The sequence below is a fragment of the Phytophthora cinnamomi genome, assembly GCF_018691715.1.
Source record: "Phytophthora cinnamomi strain GKB4 chromosome Unknown Contig5, whole genome shotgun sequence".
In the NCBI taxonomy this organism is placed as follows: domain Eukaryota; phylum Oomycota; class Peronosporomycetes; order Peronosporales; family Peronosporaceae; genus Phytophthora; species Phytophthora cinnamomi.
The window spans coordinates 535,354-561,251 of NW_027150938.1; the positions used below are offsets into that span (position 1 = coordinate 535,354).

Below are 25,898 nucleotides of genomic sequence, written 5' to 3' on the forward strand. Positions count from 1 at the left end.
TGAAGTTGAAGGCGGCGGCTGGTGTGTCTCACACGAGGTTGGTGTGCGGCACACGGATGTATCCATGTCAGCCAGACATGGCTGATTTATTTGGCTGCCACTTGAACCAGGTCAGGGCGGTGTATCAACTCGCGGCAACTCAAGTTTCTGCGCGCGGCACCACCGGCGACCCATTAGGCGCTCGATGGCGGACGAGACGGAGGTGGAGACGGTCACGCGCATCCAGGCCGTGGACATCCGCGACTTGTACCCGGAGCTGGCGCCGGAGGACGCCACCTCGCGCGTGTGTCTGCTGTGCGGCGCCAAGCTCAAGGACAAGACGCACAACCTCACGCGGCACCTGGAGCGGCACCACGCCGGAGCGCTGCTGCAGCTGCTGGAGCAGCGCAACCAGGCGTCGCCCAGTGTGCTGGCCACCAGGACCAGGCGCGCACAGCAGGAGAAGACGGCGGCGCCGGCCAGGCAGCCCGCGGGCACCGTGGAGGACGCGCTGCTCAAGGCTGGGGACGCCAAGCTGGCGCTGGCGAGATGGCTCGCGCAGGAGCAGCTACCGGTTGATCTGATCGAGAAGTCCGGCTTCCGGGAGTTCATCGAGGCGCTCAACGAACAGTTCAGCCCACCGAAGCAGGAGGAGCTGCGGCAGCTGCTGGAGACGCTCGTGGCGGGGCGGGACGACGCCAAGCTGTCGATTGACAGCAACGGCGTGATCATGGACGCTGCAGGAGGTAACCACTCGAATTTGGTTGTGGAGATGATGGCGCTGCGAGCGACGTGTCGGTGCAGTGAGGACTCGCCGCTGGTGGCATACAGCCGCATCGCGTGCGACATCGTCGAGGGCGGAGAGGCCAAAGTGCGGGTCTTGAGAGCAGCCGCGTCGCTCTTCGATGCGCAGGTGTGCCGTGGCGGGGTGCTGGGCAGGAATGGGGTGCTGGGTAGGTCCTTCGTCGGGGTCGTCACTGAGATGCAGCCGTCAGTGACCCAACCGTCTGATGTCAGTATGACAGGAGCAGCGATTGACGGCCCTGTCCAGCTGTTCACCAAGGTCGTGGCGTCACCGTATATCACTGTGGGAACCGGGGTTCACCAGCAGCAACAGGAGCAGAATCACCAGCCAAGTCATGCCAAGTCTTCTCTCCGAAACAGCAACAGCAGCACGTCCTGTCTCGGCGTGAGTGCGTCCAGCGGTGCTCTCTCCGAGTACATTGTGCTTCCTGTCTCTAATCTCTGCGTGGTGCCTCCCGAAGTTCCCGACGACTTGGCACTGCTGGCCGACGACATCGCCGTCGTTCTCTCGATCGCCAACGAGCTTCAGCGGCGACACGTGACCAACGTCGCCATCTTGTCCGACGGTCCTGCTACGATCCTCTCGTCCCTATTGACGCGATACCTGCACCAAGACCTGCAAGCTCCCGCGCACAACCTGCACGTGTTCACCACGTCGACGACGGACACCCCCGTGTGGTCGCCGCACGCCTCCATCACCCCTCTAGATATTTATCAGCCGGCAGCCGTGGCGCACGTGCTCTCGCAGCAGACCGAGCTGGCGCTGGACGCCGTCGTGGATCTCGTCGGCTCCGAAGCGTCCGCCGAGTTGGCCACGTCGCTCGTGCATTCCATGGGCTGCGTGGTGCTTGTGGACCGCTCGAGGCTGGAGATGCACGAGCACGCCAGCGTCGCCATGGACTTGAACGCCGTCGTGGTGCGCGAGCTGGAGGTCGTGAGCGTGCACGACAGTCGCAGCTACTTGGGCGCCGCGCTCGGGTACCTAGCGGCGCAGGCGCAGAGCCAGCAGAGCGCCGCCGAGCTGCGCGCGTACCTGCTGGACGGCGTGGCGCTCTCGCAGACGCTCCTCGAGCTCCAGACGATGCCGGAGGGCGCCGTCGCCGAGCGGTATCTTCAAGTGGTTCCCTAGCGATAGAGTACAGAAAATGAACGGACATGACGAGCGTAGAGCTACAAGAGGTCGAGGTCGAGGCGATCGATGGAAGTGCGCCAAGAGCATCTTGGTTGTCTTTGGCAATGCTTAGCAAGCTCAAGGTACCTATCATCGCTTGAATGCATTGCTTGGCGCGTCTGAAGTATGCAGACTCGCGCGGCTTACAGCCGCGAGCGGAAGCGCTTGAACGAGTCCTGCAGCCCTTCGCCGCGCTGGACGGCGTGCGCGACCTTGTTGTCCTGCTCCTCGATGACCGCGGCCTTGGCGGCGACCTCCGCCGCGCGCTCGGCAGGCACCACGACGACCCCGTTCACGTCCCCGCGGACGATGTCGCCCTGGCGCACGACGCATCCGCCAACCACGACGGGGCTGTTGACGTCCACGACCGTCGTGGCGCCCTGCTGGCCGTGCACCGACGTGCCCTGGGAGAAGGCCGGGAAGCCCATGGCGCACAGCTCCTGCACGTCGCGCACGCGTCCGTCCGTCACGACACCCGCCGCGCCGCGAGCCTTGGAGGCCGTCGCCAACAGGCCGCCGAAGACGCCCGACGTGCTGCCGCTGGGGGCGCTGATGACGATGACCTGGCCCCGCCCGGCCTTGTCCACGTAGTGGAACGGCAGCTTCTTGACGGCGGGGCCCGTGGCAGGCACCGCTTGCACCGTGAAGGCAGGTCCGCAGATCTCCGTGGCCAGCGGCGCGTCGAAGCCGCGCACAAGGCTCACGTCCACGAGGTGGCCCTGGATCTTGAGCCTCGCCATGGCGTCGGCGATCGCGCATACTGAGAGCTTGGCCAGGCGCTGCTGTGCGTCCGGGGCGGCAGGCGGGGCGGTCGTCATGGCTAGTGCTGTGTGCGCGTGCTTGGCTGCTCCTCACTGCTTATGGCACGGTCTTCGATTGCGTTTCAATTCCATGTTGAAGCGAGGTATCAGGTTAGAGGGGGTTATCATACCTGGCACTGCAGTACATGCAGCAGTATAGGCTAGTGCTGCATATACTGGATAGCCCTGCCGTGGACGCGACGCGCTACCCGGCGGAGAGCGGCGCGTTCGAGAAGCTCAAGCCTTCGTCGGCCTCGTCCAGGGACCACGCGGCCGCGCTTCGCTCCGTGGAGGGTTGGATCCTCCTGCACCTGCACCTGGACCGGCGCTCGGGCTTCGTCAAGGGCTACGCGCTCGTGGAGTTCGAGCACTTCGAGGACGCCAAGGCGGCCATGGAGCGCCTGGACGGCCAGGAGATCCTGGGCAGCACCATCCACGTGGACTGGGCCTTCCGGAAGGAGGCGGCCGACCGGCGCGGCGGGCGCAGAGCCAATCGGCGGTAGACTGGACGACAGTGGTCGTCTAGATGAAGACCGAGCGACTGAGCAATGCTGTATTGTGCTGTGGCATCCTATTCTAGCCTAGCCTATGGTGAACACGCGCGCGTCGCGCTGCTTCTTGGGACAGCTGCTGGGATCCTTGGTCTTGTTCATGTACTCCTCCACGCAATTCTTCTCGAGCTGCCGCTTGATGCGCAGCCAAGCGGCCACTTGGCGCTGGATGCGGCGGGCGCCGAAGTACTGGTGCGCCATGAACTCAATGCGTCGCTTGGCGCCGGGTACGCCGGAGTTGCCTGGGTCTTGGTCTGGCGGCATGTCGGAGGTGGTGCCGGCGTTGAGCTGCGTCGAGTGAAAGAAAGAGGATGAGTCAGTAACGAGATGCAGGTTTGTTTTGCCTTTTCTTTATGGGGAACGTACTTTGACCATCTCGCGTGTCATCGCGAGCAGCACGTCCCGGAAATGGACGTACTCCTCTTCGTACAACGGGAGCTGGAGTTGACCTGCAGCGTGACAAGGGCACAGTTAGTATGTCAAAGCTAATTAACTGTACAGTGTTCACAGCAAACAAAACTTACACATGTACTTGAAGAAGTGGGCCGTGGGGGAGGGCGAACCAAATTTGCCCAGAGGTGGCTTGAGCAGGTTCACTAGCAGGAGCATCTTGTCCACCTTGACGAACCCAGTCGCTTTGGGATCGATGTCAGCCCACTTGGTCTGAAACTCTTCAAGAAGCTTCGGTTTGAACAGTGGCTCCTCATCCTCGTGAGAGAGCGAAAAGCCCTCCAAAATCACGGCGATAGTGAGATTGAGTATCACATAAGTGACCAACAACGTAAACGAGCAGAAGAACGCATAGGCAATGGGGTTTCCACAGCCATTCAATGGTGTGCACCCGTCGAAATCGTTGAACCCGCACATGGATGGATCGTAGGGAGGATCGTCGACGCAGCCTGGCGTAATTGATGCCAAGTCGTGCATACAACTATTCCACGCTTCCCCGGTTGCAGCGCGCAGCAGAAAGAGGAAGCCCCTGCCAAAGTCCTGGAAGTTGGCGTGGCTGTCGATGTTATCCGACAAAGCGACCTTAGCGAAGATCTGCACCCCCATCGTCGAATAGATGAAGATCACCAGGAACAGGATGAACGTAATGTTGCTGAGTCCGGGAAGAGCGATGTACAAAGTCAGCAGAATTTGCCGGATGCTTTTGGATGCTTTGACGAGGCGATGGATTCGCGTGACGCGGAATACGCGCACCAGCATTGCGAGCGACCGGACTGACGCCCCGGTAAAACGTTCAACAACAACGCTGAGAAGAATGCCGAGCACGACAAAGAAGTCGAATTGGTTCCACTGGTCCTTGAAGTACTCCCAACCAAACGCTGTAAGCTTCATCACTGCCTCCATCGTGAATATAACAGCAAATACTTCGTTCACAACGTTGGTCATAGACGCTTGTGATGTTGACTCGCCGAAGAACTGAGCAGCCATCAGAAATGTGTTGACGATGATACAAATCATGATGAACCATTCGAACCGCTGCGTTTTGACGAGGTCGAACAGATAATGTCGCCAGATTTGCCTTGGGGGCTTCAGAATACGCACGGGGCCAACCCGAGACGCTGCTTTTTGAGCCTCGATCCACTTTTTCTGCTCGGGCGTGAGCATAAAACCACCTCCCAGAGCGGCTTTCATGCGGTTGAAGTTGTCGATAATAACACCGACCACCAGGTTCACGACTAAAAAGCTGCCCACCATCATGAAAAGCACGAAGAAAAGTGCCCACAGCATATTATTGTCACGGATCGGTTGCATGCCGATGCCGTTTGAGTCAATCGCCGCCATCATAACGTCTGCCCAGCCTTCCGTGGTGGAAATCTCAAAAAACGTAAGCATAGCGGTGCCGACGTTGTTGAAATTCTCTGGTAGGATCGGTCCCCAGTCGGCCCCCCAGCACAAACAGACATACTCAGATGTCAAGTCGGAGCCTGTAGTGTATGGGAATGTGGCTTCGCACTCCGTACCGTCGAACCAACTGCGTTGGAGATCTGACGATGCAGTGTACGTTGTAGGTGCCACGAGAAAAGCTACTTGGTCATCGGATAACGCGCCAAATACGTCCCCGCTGCATTCATTGAACGTGCCTTTCAGGTAGTTCACTGCCACGATACTGAAGATGAGGAAAAACATCATGCAGACAAAAAGCACGTTGATAACCGCTGGAATGGCCTCAAATAATGCGTTGACCGCCAATTTCAGGCCAGGACGCCGACGGATCATGCGCAATGGACGAAATGTTCTCAAGCCTCTCAACGATCGGAGAGACTTCAGATTTTTCCCTTGCCCAGACGATTCGGCTACGAGCATGATTAAAGTCGGAATCACGACGACACCATCGATGATGTTCCAGCTATTGCGCAGATACGATCCTTGGTGTAAGATAAGGCCCATTGCGACAAGTTTGATCACCATTTCAATCGCGAATACAATAGCAATCAATTTCTCCAATCCTTTCAGGAATGCAGCGAGGCCCGATGTGGGGTCGGCGAGTGGGTTGTCCACGGCTAGAGAGATGGACGAGATAACGATAACACCCAATACGGTAGAGTCGAAGTACGGATGTCCAGATAGATAGCAGGCCAAACGACGAATCTTGGAATTCTGGGCAAATAGGAACAGTGATCTCTCCGAGCTAACAGGCTGTTCTGGTTCTGATGAATTTGCGTCATCCGCCCCTACTACTGTTTTGGCCCCAGTACCCATCGTTATCGACTGTCGACGAGCACCCATTGCAAAAGTTGTCAAGAAACTTCCTCTCGTGGTCATTGCCCGTTCGTTCCCTGACGTGATGGGAACCACTTTCATACTCATGTTCATGACAGACATCTTCTGGGCAAGCTTTTTGGTGTCTTCTTGCTTTTCCTGGACGTGTTCCTCGTCATTGACTCCGAAGTTGTCGAGCAACAGAGCCAAGAAGAGGTTCATGAGTACGAAGTCTCCTAGAATCACCTGGGTAACACGCAATCAGCTTCACCGTAAGGATATAAAAGTGTAATGTCTAAACACAAACACATTTACTTACCAGAGATATGAAGTAGATACAAGAAAACACGCCGTTTCCAAGAATGGCGGAGTACATGATGTTATTCCAGTTCTCACCCGTAATGATCTGGAAAACTGTGACAGCAGCCCATGGGAGGGTATCAAAGTTGTTGCGCGGAACCTATTAATCCAGAAGGTTTGTCAGTTTTCAGTTTTGCATAGCTTCAAAGTACATATTGCTTACTGTTCCATTCCAGAATCCTTCCAGCGTGAACGGTGTTGGGTACCCTTCATCATCGAAGCGCATGGTGTTGCCGAAAAACTGAGGCCGTAAGAAATCACTGTTAGTTGTGAGCGTCCTAGTATCAGGCAGCGGTTTCCATTATTACCTGCATGCCCACCAACGCGTAGATGTAGATAAAAAGGAACAGTAGCACACCAAAGTTGGTGATACTAGCGGCAGCTCGCGCAATCATCTCGAGCAACTCACGCAATGATTTCCAATCTCGCGCAAGTTTAATCACGCGGAATACCTGAAATGACCGTAATACGGAAACTGCACCTTTCTTGGGAGGGTTGCTCGACATCAACGACGGAGGTGATGCTATAGTCTCAAGGAGCCACATGGCCACGATGAATGCATCGAAGAGATTAAACTTGTCGCGCGAGTACTGACGTAACCCAAGACCAAACAGTTTCATCACCATCTCCACCACGAAGACGCATGAAAGAGCGAAATTAACGATTTCGAGGTCTTCGTCCATAGTCGTGGGCATTGGGTAGTGATCAAGCGCTAAAACCACGGTGTTTGCCATAATAACAGCCATAATAAACCCAGCAAATAGTTTGTGCGACACAACAGCATTAAGCCAGTGTTCACGAGCCTGCTTCTCCGCGTTTTCTCTTTCCAGCTTTGCTCTTGTCTCCTCCTCTCGCTTCTGTGCAGCCGTTTTTCCAGGTTTCTGGTCAAGATTGAACTCTTCTGAGATGACTGCCAGAGTCAAGTTCATCACGAAAAATGACGCGAAGATAATGAGAACTACGAAGAAAATTGCCCCGATAATCGGTTGAGATGAATCCATCACCATGTACATGATGCCCGTCCAACCTTCTTGAGTAATTGACTGGAAAATGGTGAAGAATGCTCGCCCGATGTTGTCAAATGTCGTGAGTCCCCAGTCTAGACTAGGAAGATGCAATGCGTAATCCATTGCTTTGTGGTGGTTAAACCGGGGATTGCCAAATGTATCGTAGTCAGAACCGCAGGTCATTCCGTCGTTGCATTCATGGTTTCCAGGTTGCCCTATGCCCGCGCATAGTAATTCGTCGTCTGTGTCAACTGGCCAAAAGCAGTCTTGAGCGGTATTCCAAGGGGAGGATTCTTTCGTGTACCCAGCATCACTATTATCGTCGTAATCGAGCAATGGGCCGTCGATGCATTGATACGCTGATAGATTTACCTTGGCCAACTCGATATAGTCACCAGAAACTGGCCAAATGGTCTCATTTGCGTCATCGAGTGGCAGCTTGATCGGAAGTGGCGTCACTCGGCACCGGCGATTCATGGTTCCACCAAAAAGCTGAATACCCAGAATCCCGAAAATAAAGAATACGAAAATCTGAAGAATTACAACATTTCCTAGTGCGGGTAACGCCTTCAATAGTGCCGCGATAAGACGTCTCATTCCAGGGATGACTGAGAGTGACCGCAGCGGTCTAAGAACTCGAATTGTTCGGATGGCTGACACGTTCGGCATTCCCGGAAGGGATGCAGCAAGACTAAGCAAACAATAAAGTGTAAGCACAAACATACTTCACCCAGCAGAAGTTAGCTTAAGCGCCCGTACCTGGAAAAAGTCACGAAAAAGTCGAGGATATTCCACGCATCTTGTCCATATGAGCCTTCGCCCTGGAGCCCCATCGCGATGATCTTAAGCACGCACTCCGTCGTGAAGATGATTGTAAACGGCAGCTCGGATACCTCGACGACATGGTTCTGTAGTGAGTATGCGTCAACAAGGACTCCATCCTGGTACTTTATGCCTGGACTTGCAGGATTTAATGAGCTGTCCACCACCGAAAAGTCCGACAATCCAAGTATTACTGAGTTCGCAATAATGACCGCAATAATGAAGCGGTTGAAGTGCTTGTGGTTTACCACGCGAACACACCACCGACGTATCCAATTGTCCCGAGGCAGGAATCGGCAGATGACATAGTCCGCGCCGAATTTCTGAGCAACGTGCATTCAGTTAGTGCAAGTGCAGCTCACCCTTGGCTAGCTTAGGCTAGATACGTACCTTTGGTGGCTCGACGACTCCACGTCGCCTCTTTATATCTGTAGCATGTTGTGCCATGCCATTCATCGGCTGTTGTGTTGGTGGCGGGGCTCCTGCTTCTGGTGGAGGAGTCATGGTCGTGCGGGGAATGTCGCGAATCAACGCAAACGCATCCTCTGCCAAGGAATCACCAGAAGCTGTCGGCGCGACCGCAAACCCGCGCTTAATTCTGCCTGATAGATGTCTTACGTGCGGGATGGACGAACTCTCGATGGCCACGGGCGTTGAACTGCTTCACTGTAGTGTCTTTCGACCCTAGAGTGCTTAGAGGTGAAATGAATTCTGGTGACCAATGCAACCCGCAGTGGTTTCTGTTAATTCCTCTTCGCTATATGTCTCCTTAGTATGCAGTATACAAATGCTGAGAGTTCGTCCCGCTCTCATACTCCTTCATGTCGTAGGTAACGGCCATGCGAAGGAACTACTGGCCTGTCCCAGGGTGCCACTACAAGCACGAAATACGTGGTCAGTGATTTGGTAAAACTGGCCCGAAGACGGAGTTACATGTTGCCACGGGCCTCTCGAGAAAGCGAACCAGGAATAGGCTAGCGCTCGGTCCAAACGTGGACAGTTTCAATGACTAAATGTGGCCCCAACTCGCTTCGAGGCGTCCGTTGCCCAGGAGCTAGAGAATGACCCCGAATTAGTTCTGCGGTCCAAGAGCGAGTCCCCCCAAAGTTACAGCAGTGAAGACTGGACGTCTGCCGAATATATCGTAAGCGCGCGCGTAACAGCCGTGGGATCGGGGTCTCTCAACGGAAGTTGAAGACCCCTCGCGCGCAGAATTCGGTCATGTACGCGCCGTCGAACACGCCTGCGCCAAGCTAGGACGATATTATTGGGAAGAGTTTTATGTTTTTGTGGGATATGAGCTTTGGTTTGGAGGCAACTACATGTACTCGCCAGCACAACGAAATTTGAGAAACCTAACATTTTTTCAGACGATATTTGCTTCTGAGAAATGAAGGCCTCTAATTTGACGTTAGTTTAATTTTACAGTGCAGCCTTTTGAAGCAACTGAACGGCGATGAAACGGGGTTACACGCACAAGTGGCTACAAGCCAGTTGTGAATTTAACAGTTAGGATATCTGTTAAAGTTTTAGATACTTCCTCACCTTGGTGTATGCCACACCAATGGATACATTGAGGTGGGCCACCACAATGAGTGGTCCACACCTACCCAAAATCCTATTGGTAGAAAGCAACATCTTTCTACCAATTAGAGACGTGCATATTGGCGGGCCAGCCGCTGTCAACCCCTTTCATAGATGATAAACAGTTTTAGCAGTTTTAAAAGGAAGATCAAGTTACAAACAAATACAGTTCTCATTTTACCTAATCTAAGTCACTTGGAGTCTTATCTTATTTAAATTATATTTGTGTATTCAAATATAATTAACTCAAGTAATTACTAAGTACTTACGCTTCCTCATACACGTAGCGCAACGGGAAAGCTAAAGTAGTGAATCAAGTTAGACCCACTACACCTGGTAGCACTTTGTATATTCCGTCCAACGACTGACCTCTTGACGGCGATAGCTATGATGTTGCGTACCCTATCGCCGACGGAGCAACATGGTGTTGCTCTGGGATTCATCATGAAGGATCAGCGTGATGCTGCTTCCTCAGTGGCGGCGTCGTCAGGGACGACACCGCGTGCTCAATCATTGAAATTGAGCGTAAGCAATTACGTGGGAAGAGAGGGCGAGCCTCTCCTCCGGTGGCTTGTCGAGCTCGACACAGCCATAGCGGCTCGTCGCATCGTCGACCCGCTGTCGAAGGTCGCGTTCGCCATGTCCTGCCTTGGCGGACGCGCAAGGAGTTGGGCGTATGGACGCCGACGCTCCGATCCTACGTGCTTCAGCACGTACGAAGTATTCAAAGAGGAGCTCAAACAAGCGTTTGAGCCCCCGCAAAACGAGTTCCGGTCGAGGGCGGAGTTCCTCGACCTTCAGCAGGGTAAGCATGACATTCATGCTTACGCGCAGCGCGCACGATACTAGGTCTCAAATATCGTGACTAACCCAATTGACGAGGCGACTAAGGTCGTCACGTTCATGAAGGGGCTTAGAGATGGGCCCGTGAAGACCTACCTCTTCCGAGAGTACCCGAGTACTCTCGAAGCTGCAATCACTCTTGCCATACAAAAAGAGTTTAGCCTGCGGCAGGCTAAACTCCATGCAAATGTACCGAGGCCTCAATCACGCCCGGTAGTGAGGACGGGAGGTCCAGAACCAATGGACCTCTCGAACGCAACAACTGCTGGTTACCAGCAGCAGGGAGGTAACGTGCGATGCTTCCGGTGCGGAAGGATCGGTCACTTTGCACGGGAGTGCACAGCTCCCATGCCCCCTGGAGGTGGCCGTCGTGGTGATGCTAGGCATCGCCGCGGACCAACAAAAAACGCGAACATCCAGTAGGTGCGGGGCACCCTACTGGTAAATGCAGTCACGCGTGCCGACATCGGGCACGCGACACTGAGGACTGCAGCCCCCAGTGAGACTAGCTTTCGCTGCAAGAAGCAAGATGACAAGCCGAACCTAGTCATCTTGAAGGTTTACTCGAAGAGAGCGAGTGACTCTCTTCGAGCATTGGTAGATTCAGGCGCGTCGAGCAACTTTGTTCGACTACGGAGCCTGCCGAGTCTTGACTTCGAGGAGGTAAATGTACCTCGAAGTCTTCTGGAGGTACGACTGGCAACAGGTGACCGAGAAGCGCGTCGTGAACGTGCGCTTCTCGTACAAACAACGAGTGTTTGTCGAACACTTTATCGTCCTGGACCTGGACGATAAGTTCGACGTGGTAATGGGCATGCCGTGGCTTGCACGGCATGATCCGGTGATAGACTGGGAGAAGCGCACGCTCGTGCGCTTCGGCCACGACAGCGGAACAGAGAGCAATGGACCTGTTACCGCAGCGCACGCACCAGCAGGTGTGCGCGGCTCGCCAGTCGAGACAACGCTTAATGCCGCTGTCCCGGAGTGCCCAGGAAGTGCGTGAGGACGCGCACAAGTGAGACCAACGTCGGCAATGCTGCCGACGTCAGAAGAAAAAGATGTGCTGGCTCCGGGAACCAATCCCCACGTTCAAGCGTGTAAGGGACGGTCCCTGACCCGAAGAGGTCAGGTCGACAACGACGCGTCGGCTCCGGGAGCCGACGCACCCTCGGTCATGAGGGGCTCCGCCAATGAATGGCATCGAGGTGACGAAGGCGTGTCAACTCCGGGAGTTGACGCTGCAAACAGTGCGGACGGTTGCAAACGTACCGCACTGACGCAATCTGCATGCTGTCGTGCAGCCGGGCTGCACGACGAAGCGCCATGCGATCAAGCCAGGCTTGATATCGCGCGCCCGCAGACAGAGTCTGCCGGCAAAAGGACACATTACCGTACAGCCGGGCTGCACGAAAGAAAATGCGGTCAAGCCGGGCTTGATACTGCGCGCCCGCGGACAGGGTCCGCCGGCGAACAACTGTCCACGGCCGGGCCTGGACCAGAAGAACAACTGTGCGGAGCCCGGCTCCGCACAACAAGAAGACGGCGCAAGCGGAAAACGCTGCGCAAGTCTCGGTCCGGGACCGAGACGCAACAAGAGCAATCTGCTGGGCAGACTGCGGCGGTGACGCCGAATGTCAAGACGCTAAGCGTCTTGACGCGCACCGATACTGGATTCCAGTATCGTGAGATGGAACTCGCTAGTCCTCCGATGATGGCGTCGGAGTTGACTTCGCTTCCAGCCATGAGCTGGAAGCGCTTCACGCGCGACTTGCACGATGGGCGCATCGAGCAAGTCTGCGTTCTTTCGGACAGCGAAAGAACGGAGAGCGAGAGCGAAGAGCTGAGGCAGCTCTTCATGGGAAGTACCACTGAGAGTGAAGACACTCTCAGTGCGAAGACGAAGCGAGAGCGCTTCGAGGAACAAGGTTGGGACTCGCCGAAGTCGAGTCCCTATTACGAATTATTGAGGAAGTACAAAGACGTACTCCCGGAAGAAATTCCTGCGGAGCTTCCGCAGGATAAGGGCATTCAGCACGAGATTGATCTCGTGCCGGGCACGAAATACTGTGTCACGCGGCAGTGGACACTGCCGCGAGAGCAAGTATAAGCAATCGACGACTTCTTTGAAAGTCGTCGCAAAGCAGGACAAGTGCGGGAATCGAAGTCCCCGCACAGTGCTCCGACGTTCTGTGTCAAAAAGCCACAGGGTGGATGGCGCATCGTTCATGCCTACAACAAGCTGAACGATGCGACGGTATCGGCGCAGACGCCGATACCGCGAAAAGATGTTATCATCGATTCGATGGCCGGGAGTACCGTTTACAGTGCTCTCGACTTGCGAGATGGATTTTACCAGATCCTAATGCGTGAGAGCGATGTCCCTCTCACGGCGGTGAGCACGCCAAGCGGCATGCTCTGGGAATGGATTAATGAATGGCCAACGCCTTCAAGTGTCAAGGAACTGAGGCAGTTCCTTGGCTTGGCCACGTACTTGTGCAAGTACGTGGAGGATTACGCGGGCAAGATCCGCCCGCTGTCACAACTTCTTAAGAAAGAAGCTGTGTGGAATTGGACACCCGATTGCCAAAAGGCATTCGATGCAGTCAAGCGGGGCTTGACTGAGGCACCGATCTTGGCAGTGGCTGACCAAGATCGTCCATTCCACGTCGTGTGTGACGCATCCGACTTCGCGATCGGATGTGCGTTGATGCAGCACGATCACGAGGGTCGTGATCGTGTCGTCTATTACCAGTCACGTCAGCTGAAAGCTGCTGAGCGTAATTATCCGGTACATGACAAGGAACACCTTGCCATGAAATATGCACTCGCAAAGTTCCGAGTGTATCTACTTGGAAGTAGACCATTTGTGGTCTACACCAACCATGCATCACTGCGCACCGCAGTGAAGTCGCCACACATATCACAAAGAATGGCGAGATGGCTCTCATTCTTTGCAGAATATAACTTCCGGGTCGAATACAAACCCGGAAGATTGAATGTGGTGGCCGACGCGTTATCACGTCGGCCGGATTATGCAGAAGCTGCTGACGTCAATGCCATTGACGCCATGCGATCGAGCACACCCACGTCGTCTCTGTTGGACGACGTGAAGGCCGCGTACGCGCACGACGCGGACGCGAAACTCTTGCTGGCCTATGGCACAACACCTTCTGACAAGGCTCGTTAGAAGTTGCGCAAGCACCTTCGTGCGCGTGCACACCGATATCGGGTGCACGACGGACTGCTTCTTTATAATGCAGTCGACGACAACGCGGATCGCGTTGTCGTGCCGAATGACCATGACCTGCGACTCAGGATCATGTACGAATATCATGATGCCCCGACTGCGGGACATCTCGGACGTGAGAAGACATACGTCCTTCTCACGCGCGACTTCTACTGGCACCACCAGTATAAGTGGGTGCGCAAGTACATCCGTGCTTGCGAGGTACGCCAACGCGTAATCATTACCGACTCCGTCGGAGTGTTGGAAGTCCATGTCTTTGGACTTCATCTTTGGTCTTCCCCCGGATAGCGGAGGGAACACCGGTGTTGTGGTCTTCGTCGACCGCTTCAGCAAGATGGTACATCTTGCTGCGGTGCCGGCAGAGGTGACCGCGAAACAGACGGCCCGTCTGTTCGTCGACATGGTGTTCAAACACCATGGCATGCCGACCGACATCGTGTCGGACCGAGACCCACGCTTCACAGCGAACCTGTGGCAAGAAGTGTTTACACTTCTTGGGAGCCAGCTTTCAATGTCGACTGCGAATCATCCGCAGACGGACGGTCAAACCGAGCGCGTGAATCGCGTGCTCGTCGATATGTTGAAGAGTTACGCTCACTCGTTCCAATACTGGAGCGAGTGCTTATCGATGGCAGAGTTTGCCATCAATAACTCAGTGCATGCCTCGACCGGGTACACACCGTTCTACGTGAATGCCATGCGGCATCCACGTCTACCGAGTTTACTCGGAGTCATGGCCCCCACTTTAAGTGGGGGAGGATCTACGACCGCAGAAAACCGCTGACACTTGCACAGTGTCAGCTGCAACAACGAACAAACCACATGAGTCTGCGCTGGGCGCAGACTCCCCCAACAACAAGGACAAAGACCACGGGTCTGCGCAGGGCGCAGACACCGCGAAGAACCACGCAGAGGCCGGGCCTCTAGCGGAGAGCGAGCTGAGTGACTTCAGCTCGGATGCAATAAACTTCATCACCAAAAGACAAGCCGTAATTCGGTTTGTCCAAGATGCAATAGCAGCTTCTGTTAACCAAGAGAAGCTGAACGCAGACAATGTGGGCAGAGGCAACACAAATGAATTCAAAGTTAGTTCATTGGTTTTGTTAGCTATGCAAAACCTGCCTAAACATACAGTTTCGGACTTCGGAGCAAGCTTGCTTGCTCCGCGCTTCATCGGGCCGTTCCCTGTGTTGGCACGGCACGGCAACGCTTACACGCTAGACATACCGTCTAGCATGCGCCTCCATCCGACCTTTAACGTCGGACGGCTGAAGCCGTACCTGCAGCACGATCCACCTAGCTCGGCTGACCCGAAGCCTCGGCAGGAGCCGAGGCAGAAGCGGAAGCCTTGGCCTCGGCAACGAGCAGCCTCTCCTCCAGTGCGCGGACGCGCTGGAGCAACCCCTTCATCTGGGTCCCCAACTCGACCTGGATATTCGAGGCGGTCTGCGAGACCGCCGCGACTTGGGCCTTCTGGTTCGCCAGCTCCTGTTTCAGGGCGGCGAACTCAGCGCCCTGCAAACGCTCCACGGCGGTCACCCGGTCGTGGAGAGGCGCATACTGATCAGCCCGGGGCTGATCATACCCGGGGCGTGTTCCCACCCCCGCCACCGCCGATCCGTGACGCCCGCGGCTCAACCCGCTGGATTGTTGAGCGGATTGTTGACCATAGTATCCCGAAAACGAACCCTCAAGGGGCTCGTTTTCGTATTCGTTGGAGAGGGTTTCCTCCCCATCGAGATACATGGGAGCCGCGGAACGTCTTGCTGGAGGACGTTCCGGAAATGGTGAGGGCGTACGAGGAGCAGTACGCGCTGGCACAGCGGAAGTAACACGAGCGCTGCGATCATCGCTAGCGCCCGAACCCTCACGTGCTAAGAATTTAGCACAGAGCTCTTTGAGACTCTCGGGCACACGGAACGACGTGTACCCGTTCAGGTCGCGGTCGCTCAAGCGGACCGCGCCTGGGAAGCACTTCGTGCACTGAAAGCGCTCGGGCACAGGGCACGGCACATCAGCCTCCTCCGCAGCAACGTGGAGTTGCTCCAACTTTCCACGCTTCGAGTACGTCTCGAAGCGATCACGCGCTTGCTTAATCCGATCACGATAATACTCGACTTCGTGTTGAAGTTCTCAACAAAAGCATTCCAACTTTGACAAAGTGCCTGCCACTCGGGCACTTTGCTGCGAGAAGATGTCTTCTTGCTTGGAACCATCGGAGCTCATGGAAGAGTCCGGTGTAATAATCGCGCCTTTGATGCGTTTCCGCATCAAAGTGCAGCTCGACAGCAACGGCGTCATCTTGATGGCGCTGCATACGTACAGCGGCACCTCATTCGGAGGTACCGAGTTCCCATACCGGTCCGCGATCTCGGACGCGGACGGCATCCACGGATCGCGCGCTGCAGGCGCAGCGCGCGGAGAGCCCAGCGCTTTAGAATCACGCGCTGCAGCTCGCGGAGTACTGAGAGCTCGAGCGGAAGCGAGTGGGGTGTCACTCTCAGTTCGCGAACGCTTCGAGCTCGAAGCGTCCGATTCGTCCCCTTCACGCGGACGAACGTTCTTGGCGTGAGGGTCGAGCGATTCGCTCGACACTGAGTCTTTGCGCTTTGAGGGCGAGTCCTCCTCGCCCTCCATATCTTCATCGTCGTCGTCGAAGTCGACGACGTCGCCATACTTCGCCTTCTGGCGTTCGAGTAGTCGTCGATGGAGAGATGACTCCCCACCGACTTTGGTGTCTTCATCTCTTGAGGCGCGCTCATCGTTGAGTGAGTGCGGATCTCTTCTCCAAACGCGGAGAATTGACGAATGGTCAATTCAGAAGATTGACGTGCGGAGACCCCGCGCGTCTAACCTTAAGGGGGGGATGGTGTAACGGGGTTACACGTAAAAGTGGCTACAAGCCACTTGTGAATTTAACAGATAAATATCTGTTAAAGCTTTAGATACTTCCTCACCTTGGTGTATGCCACACCAATGGATACATTGAAGTGGGCCACCACAATGAGTGGTCCACACCTACTCAAAGATCCTATTGGTAGAAAGCAGAATCTTTCTACCAATCAGAGACATGCATATTAGCGGGGCTCTGACAGCCAGCCGCTACCCACCCCTTTCATAGATGATAAACAGATTTAGCAGTTCTAGGAGGAAGATCAATTTACAAACGGGTACAGTTCTCATCTTACCTAATCTAAGTCATTTGGAATCTTAACTGATTTAACCTATATTTGTGTACTCAAATATAATTAACCTAAGTACTTACGCTTCCTCATACACGTAGCACAACGTGAAAGCTAAAGTAGTGAATCAACTTAGACCCACTACATCTTGCCTTGGACGTCGTCACGTTCCCGGTGTTGCCGTCGGAGTCGCTCTCAGCGTCCCGCTGAGAGGTCGCCTTCCTCGCGGCGGCGGCGCTGCTGGACACCGACCTGGCGCTCTTGCTTCCGCTCGACGTCTTGTCTTTGGACGTCGTCACGTTCCCGGTGTTGCCGTCGGAGTCGCTCTCGGCCGCCGCCTGAGAGGTCGCCTTCCTCGCGGCGGCGCTGCTGGACACCGACCTGGCGCTCTCGCTTCCGCTCGACGTCGTGTCTTTGGACGTCGTCACGTTCCCGGTGTTGCCGTCGGAGTCGCTCTCGGCCGCCGCCTGAGAGGTCTTCTTCCTCTCAGCGGCGCTGCTGGACACCGACCTGGCGCTCTTGCTTCCGCTCGACGTCTTGTCTTTGGACGTCGTCACGTTCCCGGTGTTGCCGTCGGAGTCGCTCTCGGCGTCCCGCTGAGAGGTCGCCTTCCTCGCGGCGGCGGCGCTGCTGGACACCGACCTGGCGCTCTTGCTTCCGCTCGACGTCTTGTCTTTGGACGTCGTCACGTTCCCGGTGTTGCCGTCGGAGTCGCTCTGGGTGTCCGGTTGAGAGGTCTTCTTCCTCTCAGCGGCGCTGCTGGACACCGACCTGGCTCTCTTGCTTCCGCTCGACGTCTTGTCTTTGGACGTCGTCACGTTCCCGGTGTTGCCGTCGGAGTCGCTCTCGGCGTCCCGCTGAGAGGTCGCCTTCCTCGCGGCGGCGCTGCTGGACACTGACCTGGCGCTCTCGCTTCCGCTCGACGTCGTGTCTTTGGACGTCGTCACGTTCCCGGTGTTGCCGTCGGAGTCGCTCTCGGCGTCCGCCTGAGAGGTCGCCTTCCTCGCGGCGGCGGCGCTGCTGGACACCGACCTGGCGCTCTCGCTTCCGCTCGACGTCGTGTCTTTGGACGTCGTCACGTTCCCGGTGTTGCCGTCGGAGTCGCTCTCGGCGTCCCGCTGAGAGGTCGCCTTCCTCGCGGCGGCGGCGCTGCTGGACACCGACCTGGCGCTCTTGCTTCCGCTCGACGTCTTGTCTTTGGACGTCGTCACGTTCCCGGTGTTGCCGTCGGAGTCGCTCTCGGCGTCCCGCTGAGAGGTCGCCTTCCTCGCGGCGGCGGCGCTGCTGGACACCGACCTGGCGCTCTCGCTTCCGCTCGACGTCGTGTCTTTCGACGTCGTCACGTTCCCGGTGTTGCCGTCGGAGTCGCTCTCGGCGTCCCGCTGAGAGGTCACCTTCATCGCAGCGGCGGCGCTGCTGGACACCGACCTGGCGCTCTCGCTTCCGCTCGACGTCTTGTCTTTGGACGTCGTCACGTTCCCGGTGTTGCCGTCGGAGTCGCTCTCGGCCGCCGCCTGAGAGGTCGCCTTCCTCGCGGCGGCGGCGCTGCTGGACACCGACCTGGCGCTCTCGCTTCCGCTCGACGTCTTGTCTTTCGACGTCGTCACGTTCCCGGTGTTGCCGTCGGAGTCGCTCTCGGCGTCCCGCTGAGAGGTCGCCTTCCTCGCGGCGGCGCTGCTGGACACCGACCTGGCGCTCTTGCTTCCGCTCGACGTCTTGTCTTTGGACGTCGTCACGTTCCCGGTGTTGCCGTCGGAGTCGCTCTCGGCGTCCCGCTGAGAGGTCGCCTTCCTCGCGGCGGCGGCGCTGCTGGACACCGACCTGGCGCTCTCGCTTCCGCTCGACGTCTTGTCTTTGGACGTCGTCACGTTCCCGGTGTTGCCGTCGGAGTCGCTCTCGGCCGCCGCCTGAGAGGTCGCCTTCCTCGTGGCGGCGGCGCTGCTGGACACCGACCTGGCGCTCTCGCTTCCGCTCGACGTCTTGTCTTTGGACGTCGTCACGTTCCCGGTGTTGCCGTCGGAGTCGCTCTCGGCGTCCCGCTGAGAGGTCGCCTTCTTCGCGGCGGCGCTGCTGGACACCGACCTGGCGCTCTTGCTTCCGCTCGACGTCTTGTCTTTGGACGTCGTCACGTTCTCAGTGTTGCCGTCGGAGTCGCTCTCGGCGCCGCTGAGAGGTCGCCTTCCTCGCGCGGCGGCGCTGCTGGACACCGACCTGGCGCTCTGCTTCCGCTCGACGTCTTGTCTTTGGACGTCGTCACGTTCCCGGTGTTGCCGTCGGAGTCGCTCTCGGCGTCCCGCTGAGAGGTCGCCTTCCTCGCGGCGGCGCTGCTGGACACCGACCTGGCGCTCTTGCTTCCGCTCGACGTCTTGTCTTTGGACGTCGTCACGTTCCCGGTGTTGCCGTCGGAGTCGCTCTCGGCGTCCCGCTGAGAGGTCGCCTTCCTCGCGGCGGCGGCGCTGCTGGACACCGACCTGGCGCTCTTGCTTCCGCTCGACGTCTTGTCTTTGGACGTCGTCACGTTCCCGGTGTTGCCGTCGGAGTCGCTCTCGGCCGCCGCCTGAGAGGTCGCCTTCCTCGCGGCGGCGCTGCTGGACACCGACCTGGCGCTCTTGCTTCCGCTCGACGTCTTGTCTTTGGACGTCGTCACGTTCCCGGTGTTGCCGTCGGAGTCGCTCTCGGCGTCCGCCTGAGAGGTCGCCTTCCTCGCGGCGGCGCTGCTGGACACCGACCTGGCGCTCTTGCTTCCGCTCGACGTCTTGTCTTTGGACGTCGTCACGTTCCCGGTGTTGCCGTCGGAGTCGCTCTCGGCGTCCGCCTGAGAGGTCGCCTTCCTCGCGGCGGCGCTGCTGGACACCGACCTGGCGCTCTCGCTTCCGCTCGACGTCTTGTCTTTGGACGTCGTCACGTTCCCGGTGTTGCCGTCGGAGTCGCTCTCGGCGTCCCGCTGAGAGGTCGCCTTCCTCGCGGCGGCGCTGCTGGACACCGACCTGGCGCTCTTGCTTCCGCTCGACGTCTTGTCTTTGGACGTCGTCACGTTCCCGGTGTTGCCGTCGGAGTCGCTCTCGGCGTCCGCCTGAGAGGTCGCCTTCCTCGCGGCGGCGGCGCTGCTGGACACCGACCTGGCGCTCTTGCTTCCGCTCGACGTCTTGTCTTTGGACGTCGTCACGTTCCCGGTGTTGCCGTCGGAGTCGCTCTCGGCGTCCGCCTGAGAGGTCGCCTTCCTCGCGGCGGCGCTGCTGGACACCGACCTGGCGCTCTCCCTTCCGCTCGACGTCTTGTCGTTGGACGTCGTCGCGTTCCCGGTGTTGCCGTCGGAGTCGCTCTCGGCCGCCGCCTGAGAGGTCGCTTTTCCTCTCGCGGCGCTGCTGTCGTCACGTTCTGAGACCTGGCGCTCTCCCTTCCGCTCGACGTCTTGTCTTTCGACGTCGTCACGTTCCCGGTGTTGCCGTCGGAGTCGCTCTCGGCGTCCGCCTGAGAGGTCGCCTTCCTCGTGGCGGCGCTGCTGAACACTGACCTGGCTCTCTTACTTCCGCTCGACGTCTTGTCTTTGGACGTCGTCACGTTCCCGGTGTTGCCGTCGGAGTCGCTCTCGGCCGCCGCCTGAGAGGTCGCCTTTCCTCTGGCGGCTTCCGGCGCTGCTGCGGACACCGACCTGGCGCTCTTGCTTCCGCTCGACGTCTTGTCTTTGGACGTCGTCACGTTCCCGGTGTTGCCGTCGGAGTCGCTCTCGGCGTCCCGCTGAGAGGTCGCCTTCCTCGCGGCGGCGCTGCTGGACACCGACCTGGCGCTCTTGCTTCCGCTCGACGTCTTGTCTTTGGACGTCGTCACGTTCCCGGTGTTGCCGTCGGAGTCGCCTTCCTCGCTCTTTGGCTGACGTTCCCGGTGTTGCCGAGGTCGCTCGCGGCGGCGCCTGGACACCGACCGCGGCGGCGCTGCTGGACGGACGTTCCCGGTGTTGCCGTCAGGTCGCTCTCGGCCGCCGCCGAGGTCTTCTTCCTCCTGGCGCTCTGGACACCGACCTGCTTCCGCTCGACGTCTTGTCTTTGGACGTCGTCACGTTCCCGTGTTGCCGTCGGTCGCTCTCGGCGTCCGCTGAGAGGTCGCCTTCCTCGCGGCGGCGCTGCTGGACACCGACCTGGCGCTCTTGCTTCCGCTCGACGTCTTGTCTTTGGACGTCGTCAGCGGCGGCGGCGTTGACACCAGTGTTGCCGTCGGAGTCGCTCTCGGCGTCCGCCTGAGAGGTCGCCTTCCTCGCGGCGGCGCTGCTGGACACTGACCTGGCGCTCTTGCTTCCGCTCGACGTCTTGTCTTTGGACGTCGTCACGTTCCCGGTGTTGCCGTCGGAGTCGCTCTCGGCGTCCCGCTGAGAGGTCGCCTTCCTCGCGCGGCGGCGCTGCTGGACACCGACCTGGCGCTCTTGCTTCCGCTCGACGTCTTGTCTTTGACGTCGTCACGTTCCCGGTGTTGCCGTCGGAGTCGCTCTCGGCGTCCGCCTGAGAGATCGCCTTACCTGCGGCGGCGGCGCTGCTGGACACCGACCTGGCGCTCTTGCTTCCGCTCGACGTCTTGTCTTTGGACGTCGTCACGTTCCCGGTGTTGCCGTCGGAGTCGCTCTCGGCGTCCCGCTGAGAGGTCGCCTTCCTCGCGGCGGCGGCGCTGCTGGACACCGACCTGGCGCTCTTGCTTCCGCTCGACGTCTTGTCTTTGGACGTCGTCACGTTCCCGGTGTTGCCGTCGGAGTCGCTCTCGGCGTCCGCCTGAGAGGTCGCCTTCCTCGCGGCGGCGGCGCTGCTGGACACCGACCTGGCGCTCTTGCTTCCGCTCGACGTCTTGTCTTTGACGTCGTCACGTTCCCGGTGTTGCCGTCGCCTGAGTCGCTCTTTCGGCGTCTGCGACACCGAGGTCGCCCTCGCGCGGCGGCGCTGCTGACACTGACCTGGCGCTCTTGCTTCCGCTCGACGTCTTGTCTGGACGTCGTCACGTTGGGTCGCCGTCGGCGTCCCGCTGAGAGGTCGCCTTCCTCGCGGCGGCGCTGCTGCTGGACACCGACCTGGCGCTCTTGCTTCCGCTCGACGTCTTGTCTTTGACGTCGTCACGTTCGGTGTTTCAGGCCGCCTGAGTCCGCCGAGAGGTCCGCCTTCTGAGAGGTCGCGGCGGCGGCGCTGCTGAACACCGACCTGGCGCTCTTGCTTCCGCTCGACGTCTTGCGTCTTTGGACGTCGTCACGTTCCCGGTGTTGCCGTCGGAGTCGCTCTCGGCGTCCGCCTGAGAGGTCGCTCACCACTCGCGGCGGCGGCGCTTGGACACCGACCTGGCGCTCTTGCTTCGCTCGACGTCTTGCTGAGAGGTCGCCTCCTGCGCTGCTGGACACCGACCTGGCGCTCTTGCTTCCGCTCGACGTCTTGTCTTTGGACGTCGTCACGTTCCCGGTGTTGTTGTCGGAGTCGCTCGGGCGTCCGCCTGAGAGGTCGCCTTCCTCGCGGCGGCGCTGCTGGACACCGACCTGGCGCTCTGCTTCCGCTCGACGTCGTGTCTTTGGACGTCGTCACGTTCCCGGTGTTGCCGTCGGAGTCGCTCTCGGCGTCCCGCTGAGAGGTCACCTTCCTCGCGGCAGCGGCGCTGGCGGACACTGACCTGGCGCTTTTGCTTCCGCTCGACGTCTTGTCTTTGGACGTCGTCACGTTCCCGGTGTTGCCGTCGTAGTCGCTCTCGGCGTCCGCCTGAGAGGTCGCCTTCCTCGCGGCGGCGGCGCTGCTGAACACCGACCTGGCGCTCTTGCTTCCGCTCGACGTCTTGTCTTTGACGTCGTCACGTTCCGGTGTTGCCGTCGGAGTCGCTCGGCGTCCCGCTGAGAGGTCGCCTTCCTCGTGGCGGCGCTGCTGAACACTGACCTGGCGCTCTTGCTTCCGCTCGACGTCTTGTCTTTGGACGTCGTCACGTTCCCGGTGTTCCCGTCGTAGTCGCTCTCGGCGTCCCGCTGAGAGGTCACCTTCATCGCAGCGGCGGCGCTGCTGGACACTGACCTGGCGCTCTCGCTTCCGCTCGACGTCGTGTCTTTGGACGTCGTCACGTTCCCGGTGTTGCCGTCGGAGTCGCTCCCGGCCGCCGCCTGAGAGGTCGCCTTCTTCGCGGCGGCGCTGCTGGACACCGACCTGGCGCTCCTGTTTCCGCTCGACGTCTTGTCGTTGGACGTCGTCACGTTCCCGGTGTTGCCGTCGGAGTCGCTCTCGGCGTCCCGCTGAGAGGTCGCCTTCCTCGCGGCGGCGGCGCTGCTGGACACTGACCTGGCGCTCTGCCTTCCGCTCGACGTCTTGTCTTTGACGTCGTCACGTTCCCGGTGTTGCTGTCGGAGTCGCTCGGGCGTCCCGCTGAGAGGTCGCCTTCATCGGCGGGCGGCGCTGCTGACACCGACCTGGCGCTCTCCCTTCCGCTCGACGTCGTGTCTTTGGACGTCGTCACGTTCTCGGTGTTGCCGTCGGAGTCGCTCTGGGCGTCCCGCTGAGAGTCGTCTTCCTCGCGGCGGCGCGCTGGACACCGACCTGGCGCTCTTGCTTCCGCTCGACGTCTTGTCTTTGGACGTCGTCACGTTCCCGTGTGTTGCCGTCGGAGTCGCCTCGGCGTCCCGCTGAGAGGTCGCTCTCTCGCGGCGGCGCTGCTGGACACCGACCTGGCGCTCTTGCTTCCGCTCGACGTCTTGTCTTTGACGTCGTCACGTTCCCGGTGTTGCTGTCGGAGTCGCTCGGCGCGTCCGCCTGAGAGGTCGCCTTCCTCGCGGCGCGGCGGCGCTGCTGACACCGACCTGGCGCTTCTTGCTTCCGCTCGACGTCTTGTCTTTGGACGTCGTCACGTTCCCGGTGTTGCCGTCGGAGTCGCTCCTCGGCCGCCGCCTGAGAGGTCGCCTTCCTCGCGGCGGCGGCGCTGTGGACACCGACCTGGCGCTCTTGCTTCCGCTCGACGTCTTGCTGTCGCTCTCGCGGCGGCGCTGCTGGACACTGACCTGGCGCTCTTTGCTTCCGCTCGACGTCTTGTCTTTGACGTCGTCATCACGTTCCCGGTGTTGCTGTCGGAGTCGCCTCGGCGTCCCGCTGAGAGGTCGCCTTCCTCGCGGCGGCGCTGCTGGACACCGACCTGGCGCTTGCTTCCGCTCGACGTCTTGTCTTTGACGTCGTCACGTTCCCGGTGTTGCCGTCGGAGTCGCTCTCGGCGTCCCGCTGAGAGGTCGCCTTCTTCGCGGCGGCGCTGCTGGAAACCGACCTGGCGCTCCTGTTTCCGCTCGACGTGTCTTTGGACGTTGTCACGTTCCCGGTGTTGCCGTCATAGTCGCTCTCGGCGTCCGCCTGAGAGGTCGCCTTCCTCGTGGCGGCGCTGCTGGACACCGACCTGGCGCTCTTGCTTCCGCTCGACGTCTTGTCTTTGGACGTCGTCACGTTCCCGGTGTTGCCGTCGGAGTCGCTCTCGGCGTCTCGCCTGAGAGGTCGCCTTCCTCGCGGCGGCGCTGCTGGACACCGACCTGGCGCTCTTGCTTCCGCTCGACGTCTTGTCTTTGACGTCGTCACGTTCCCGGTGTTGCCGTCGGAGTCGCTCTCGGTCCGCCTGAGAGGTCGCTTCCTCGGCGGCGGCGCTGCTGGACACTGACCTGGCGCTTGCTTCCGCTCGACGTCTTGTCTTTGACGTCGTCACGTTCCCGGTGTTGCGTCGGAGTCGCTCTCGGCCGCCGCCTGAGAGGTCGCCTCGCGGCGGCGGCGCTGCTGGACACCGACCTGGCGCTCTTGCTTCCGCTCGACGTCTTGTCTTTGACGTCGTCACGTTCCCGGTGTTGCCGTCGGAGTCGCTCGGCGTCCCGCTGAGAGGTCGCCTCGCGGCGGCGGCGCTGCTGGACACCGACCTGGCGCTTTGCTTCCGCTCGACGTCTTGTCTTTGACGTCGTCACGTTCCCGGTGTTGCCGTCGGAGTCGCTCCTCGGCGTCGCCTGAGGTCGCCTTCTCGCGGCGGCGGCGCTGCTGACACCGACCTGGCGTTTCTTCCGCTCGACGTCTTGTCTTTGACGTCGTCACGTTCCCGGTGTTGCCGTCGAGTCGCTCGGCGCCCGCTGAGAGGTCGCCTTCCTCGCGGCGGCGCTGCTGGACACCGACCTGGCTCTCTTGCTTCCGCTCGACGTCTTGTCTTTGACGTCGTCGTTCGGTGTTGCCGTCGGAGTCGCTCTCGGCGTCCCGCTGAGAGGTCACCTTCCTCGCGGCGGCGGCGCTGCTGGACACCGACCTGGCGCTTTGCTTCCGCTCGACGTCTTGTCTTTGACGTCGTCACGTTCCCGGTGTTGCTGTCGGAGTCGCTCTCGGCGTCCCGCTGAGAGGTCGCTCTCCCGCGGCGGCGCTGCTGACACCGACCTGGCGCTCTTGCTTCCGCTCGACGTCTTGTCTTTGACGTCGTCACGTTCCCGGTGTTGTCGTGAAGTCGCTCTCGGCGTCCTGCTGAGAGGTCACCTCGCGGCGGCGGCGCTGCTGGACACCCTCGACCTGGCCTTTGCTTCCTGCGCTCGACGTCTTGGTTCCCGGACGTCGTCACGTTCCCCGGTGTTGCCGTCGGAGTCGCTCCCGGCCGCCGCCTGAGAGGTCTTCTTCCGCGGCGGCGCTGCTGACACTCGACCTGGCGCTCTTGCTTCCGCTCGACGTCTTGTCTTTGGACGTCGTCACGTTCCCGGTGTTGCCGTCGGAGTCGCTCTCGCGGCGGCGCTGCTGGACACCGACCTGGCGCTCTTGCTTCCGCTCGACGTCTTGTCTTTGGACGTCGTCACGTTCCCGGTGTTGCCGTCGGAGTCGCTCGGCGTCCCGCTGAGAGGTCG

The 25,898-nt window shown here is 59.1% G+C and overlaps 4 protein-coding genes across 6 annotated transcripts in view; 2 read left to right on the plus strand and 2 right to left on the minus strand.

Annotated features, from left to right (window-relative positions):
* Positions 1-18: 18 nt before the first annotated feature.
* IUM83_09784 (alcohol dehydrogenase) lies at positions 19-1,912 on the plus strand (the record flags this gene model as incomplete). Of its 2 annotated transcripts, XM_067934249.1 has the most annotated exons (4): positions 19-37; positions 111-850; positions 919-932; positions 997-1,912. In XM_067934249.1, the coding sequence occupies 4 exons, from the start codon at positions 19-21 to the stop codon at positions 1,910-1,912; spliced, it is 1,689 nt and encodes a 562-aa protein (XP_067799370.1). The 2 variants fall into 2 exon arrangements, with proteins under 2 accessions (XP_067799370.1, XP_067799369.1); XM_067934250.1 differs by having other exon boundaries at positions 111-932; positions 1,005-1,912.
* A 185-nt stretch (positions 1,913-2,097) lies between these two features.
* IUM83_09785 (Demethylmenaquinone methyltransferase) lies at positions 2,098-2,772 on the minus strand (the record flags this gene model as incomplete). 2 transcript variants are annotated; one of them, XM_067934252.1, is made up of 1 exon in its annotated part: positions 2,098-2,772. In XM_067934252.1, the coding sequence occupies one exon, from the start codon at positions 2,770-2,772 to the stop codon at positions 2,098-2,100; it is 675 nt and encodes a 224-aa protein (XP_067799399.1). The 2 variants fall into 2 exon arrangements, with proteins under 2 accessions (XP_067799399.1, XP_067799398.1); XM_067934251.1 differs by having other exon boundaries at positions 2,098-2,694.
* Positions 2,773-2,900: 128 nt separating this feature from the next.
* Positions 2,901-3,257, plus strand: IUM83_09786 (rna-binding protein 8a-like; the record flags this gene model as incomplete). The annotated part of the gene is made up of 1 exon (XM_067934253.1): positions 2,901-3,257. The coding sequence occupies one exon, from the start codon at positions 2,901-2,903 to the stop codon at positions 3,255-3,257; it is 357 nt and encodes a 118-aa protein (XP_067799368.1).
* Positions 3,258-3,335: 78 nt separating this feature from the next.
* The window catches only part of IUM83_09787 (Voltage-gated Ion Channel (VIC) Superfamily), a gene marked incomplete at both ends in the record, with an annotated part of 33,398 nt that continues 10,835 nt past the window's right edge, over positions 3,336-25,898 (minus strand). The window contains 12 exons of the mRNA XM_067934254.1: positions 3,336-3,593; positions 3,672-3,754; positions 3,830-6,260; positions 6,334-6,474; positions 6,538-6,615; positions 6,683-7,478; positions 17,312-19,300; positions 19,399-20,475; positions 20,574-20,969; positions 21,079-21,493; positions 21,570-21,928; positions 22,951-23,427. Of these exons, the coding sequence (XP_067799400.1) occupies positions 3,336-3,593; positions 3,672-3,754; positions 3,830-6,260; positions 6,334-6,474; positions 6,538-6,615; positions 6,683-7,478; positions 17,312-19,300; positions 19,399-20,475; positions 20,574-20,969; positions 21,079-21,493; positions 21,570-21,928; positions 22,951-23,427 (8,500 nt within the window). The remainder of the gene's footprint in view (positions 3,594-3,671; positions 3,755-3,829; positions 6,261-6,333; positions 6,475-6,537; positions 6,616-6,682; positions 7,479-17,311; positions 19,301-19,398; positions 20,476-20,573; positions 20,970-21,078; positions 21,494-21,569; positions 21,929-22,950; positions 23,428-25,898) is intronic.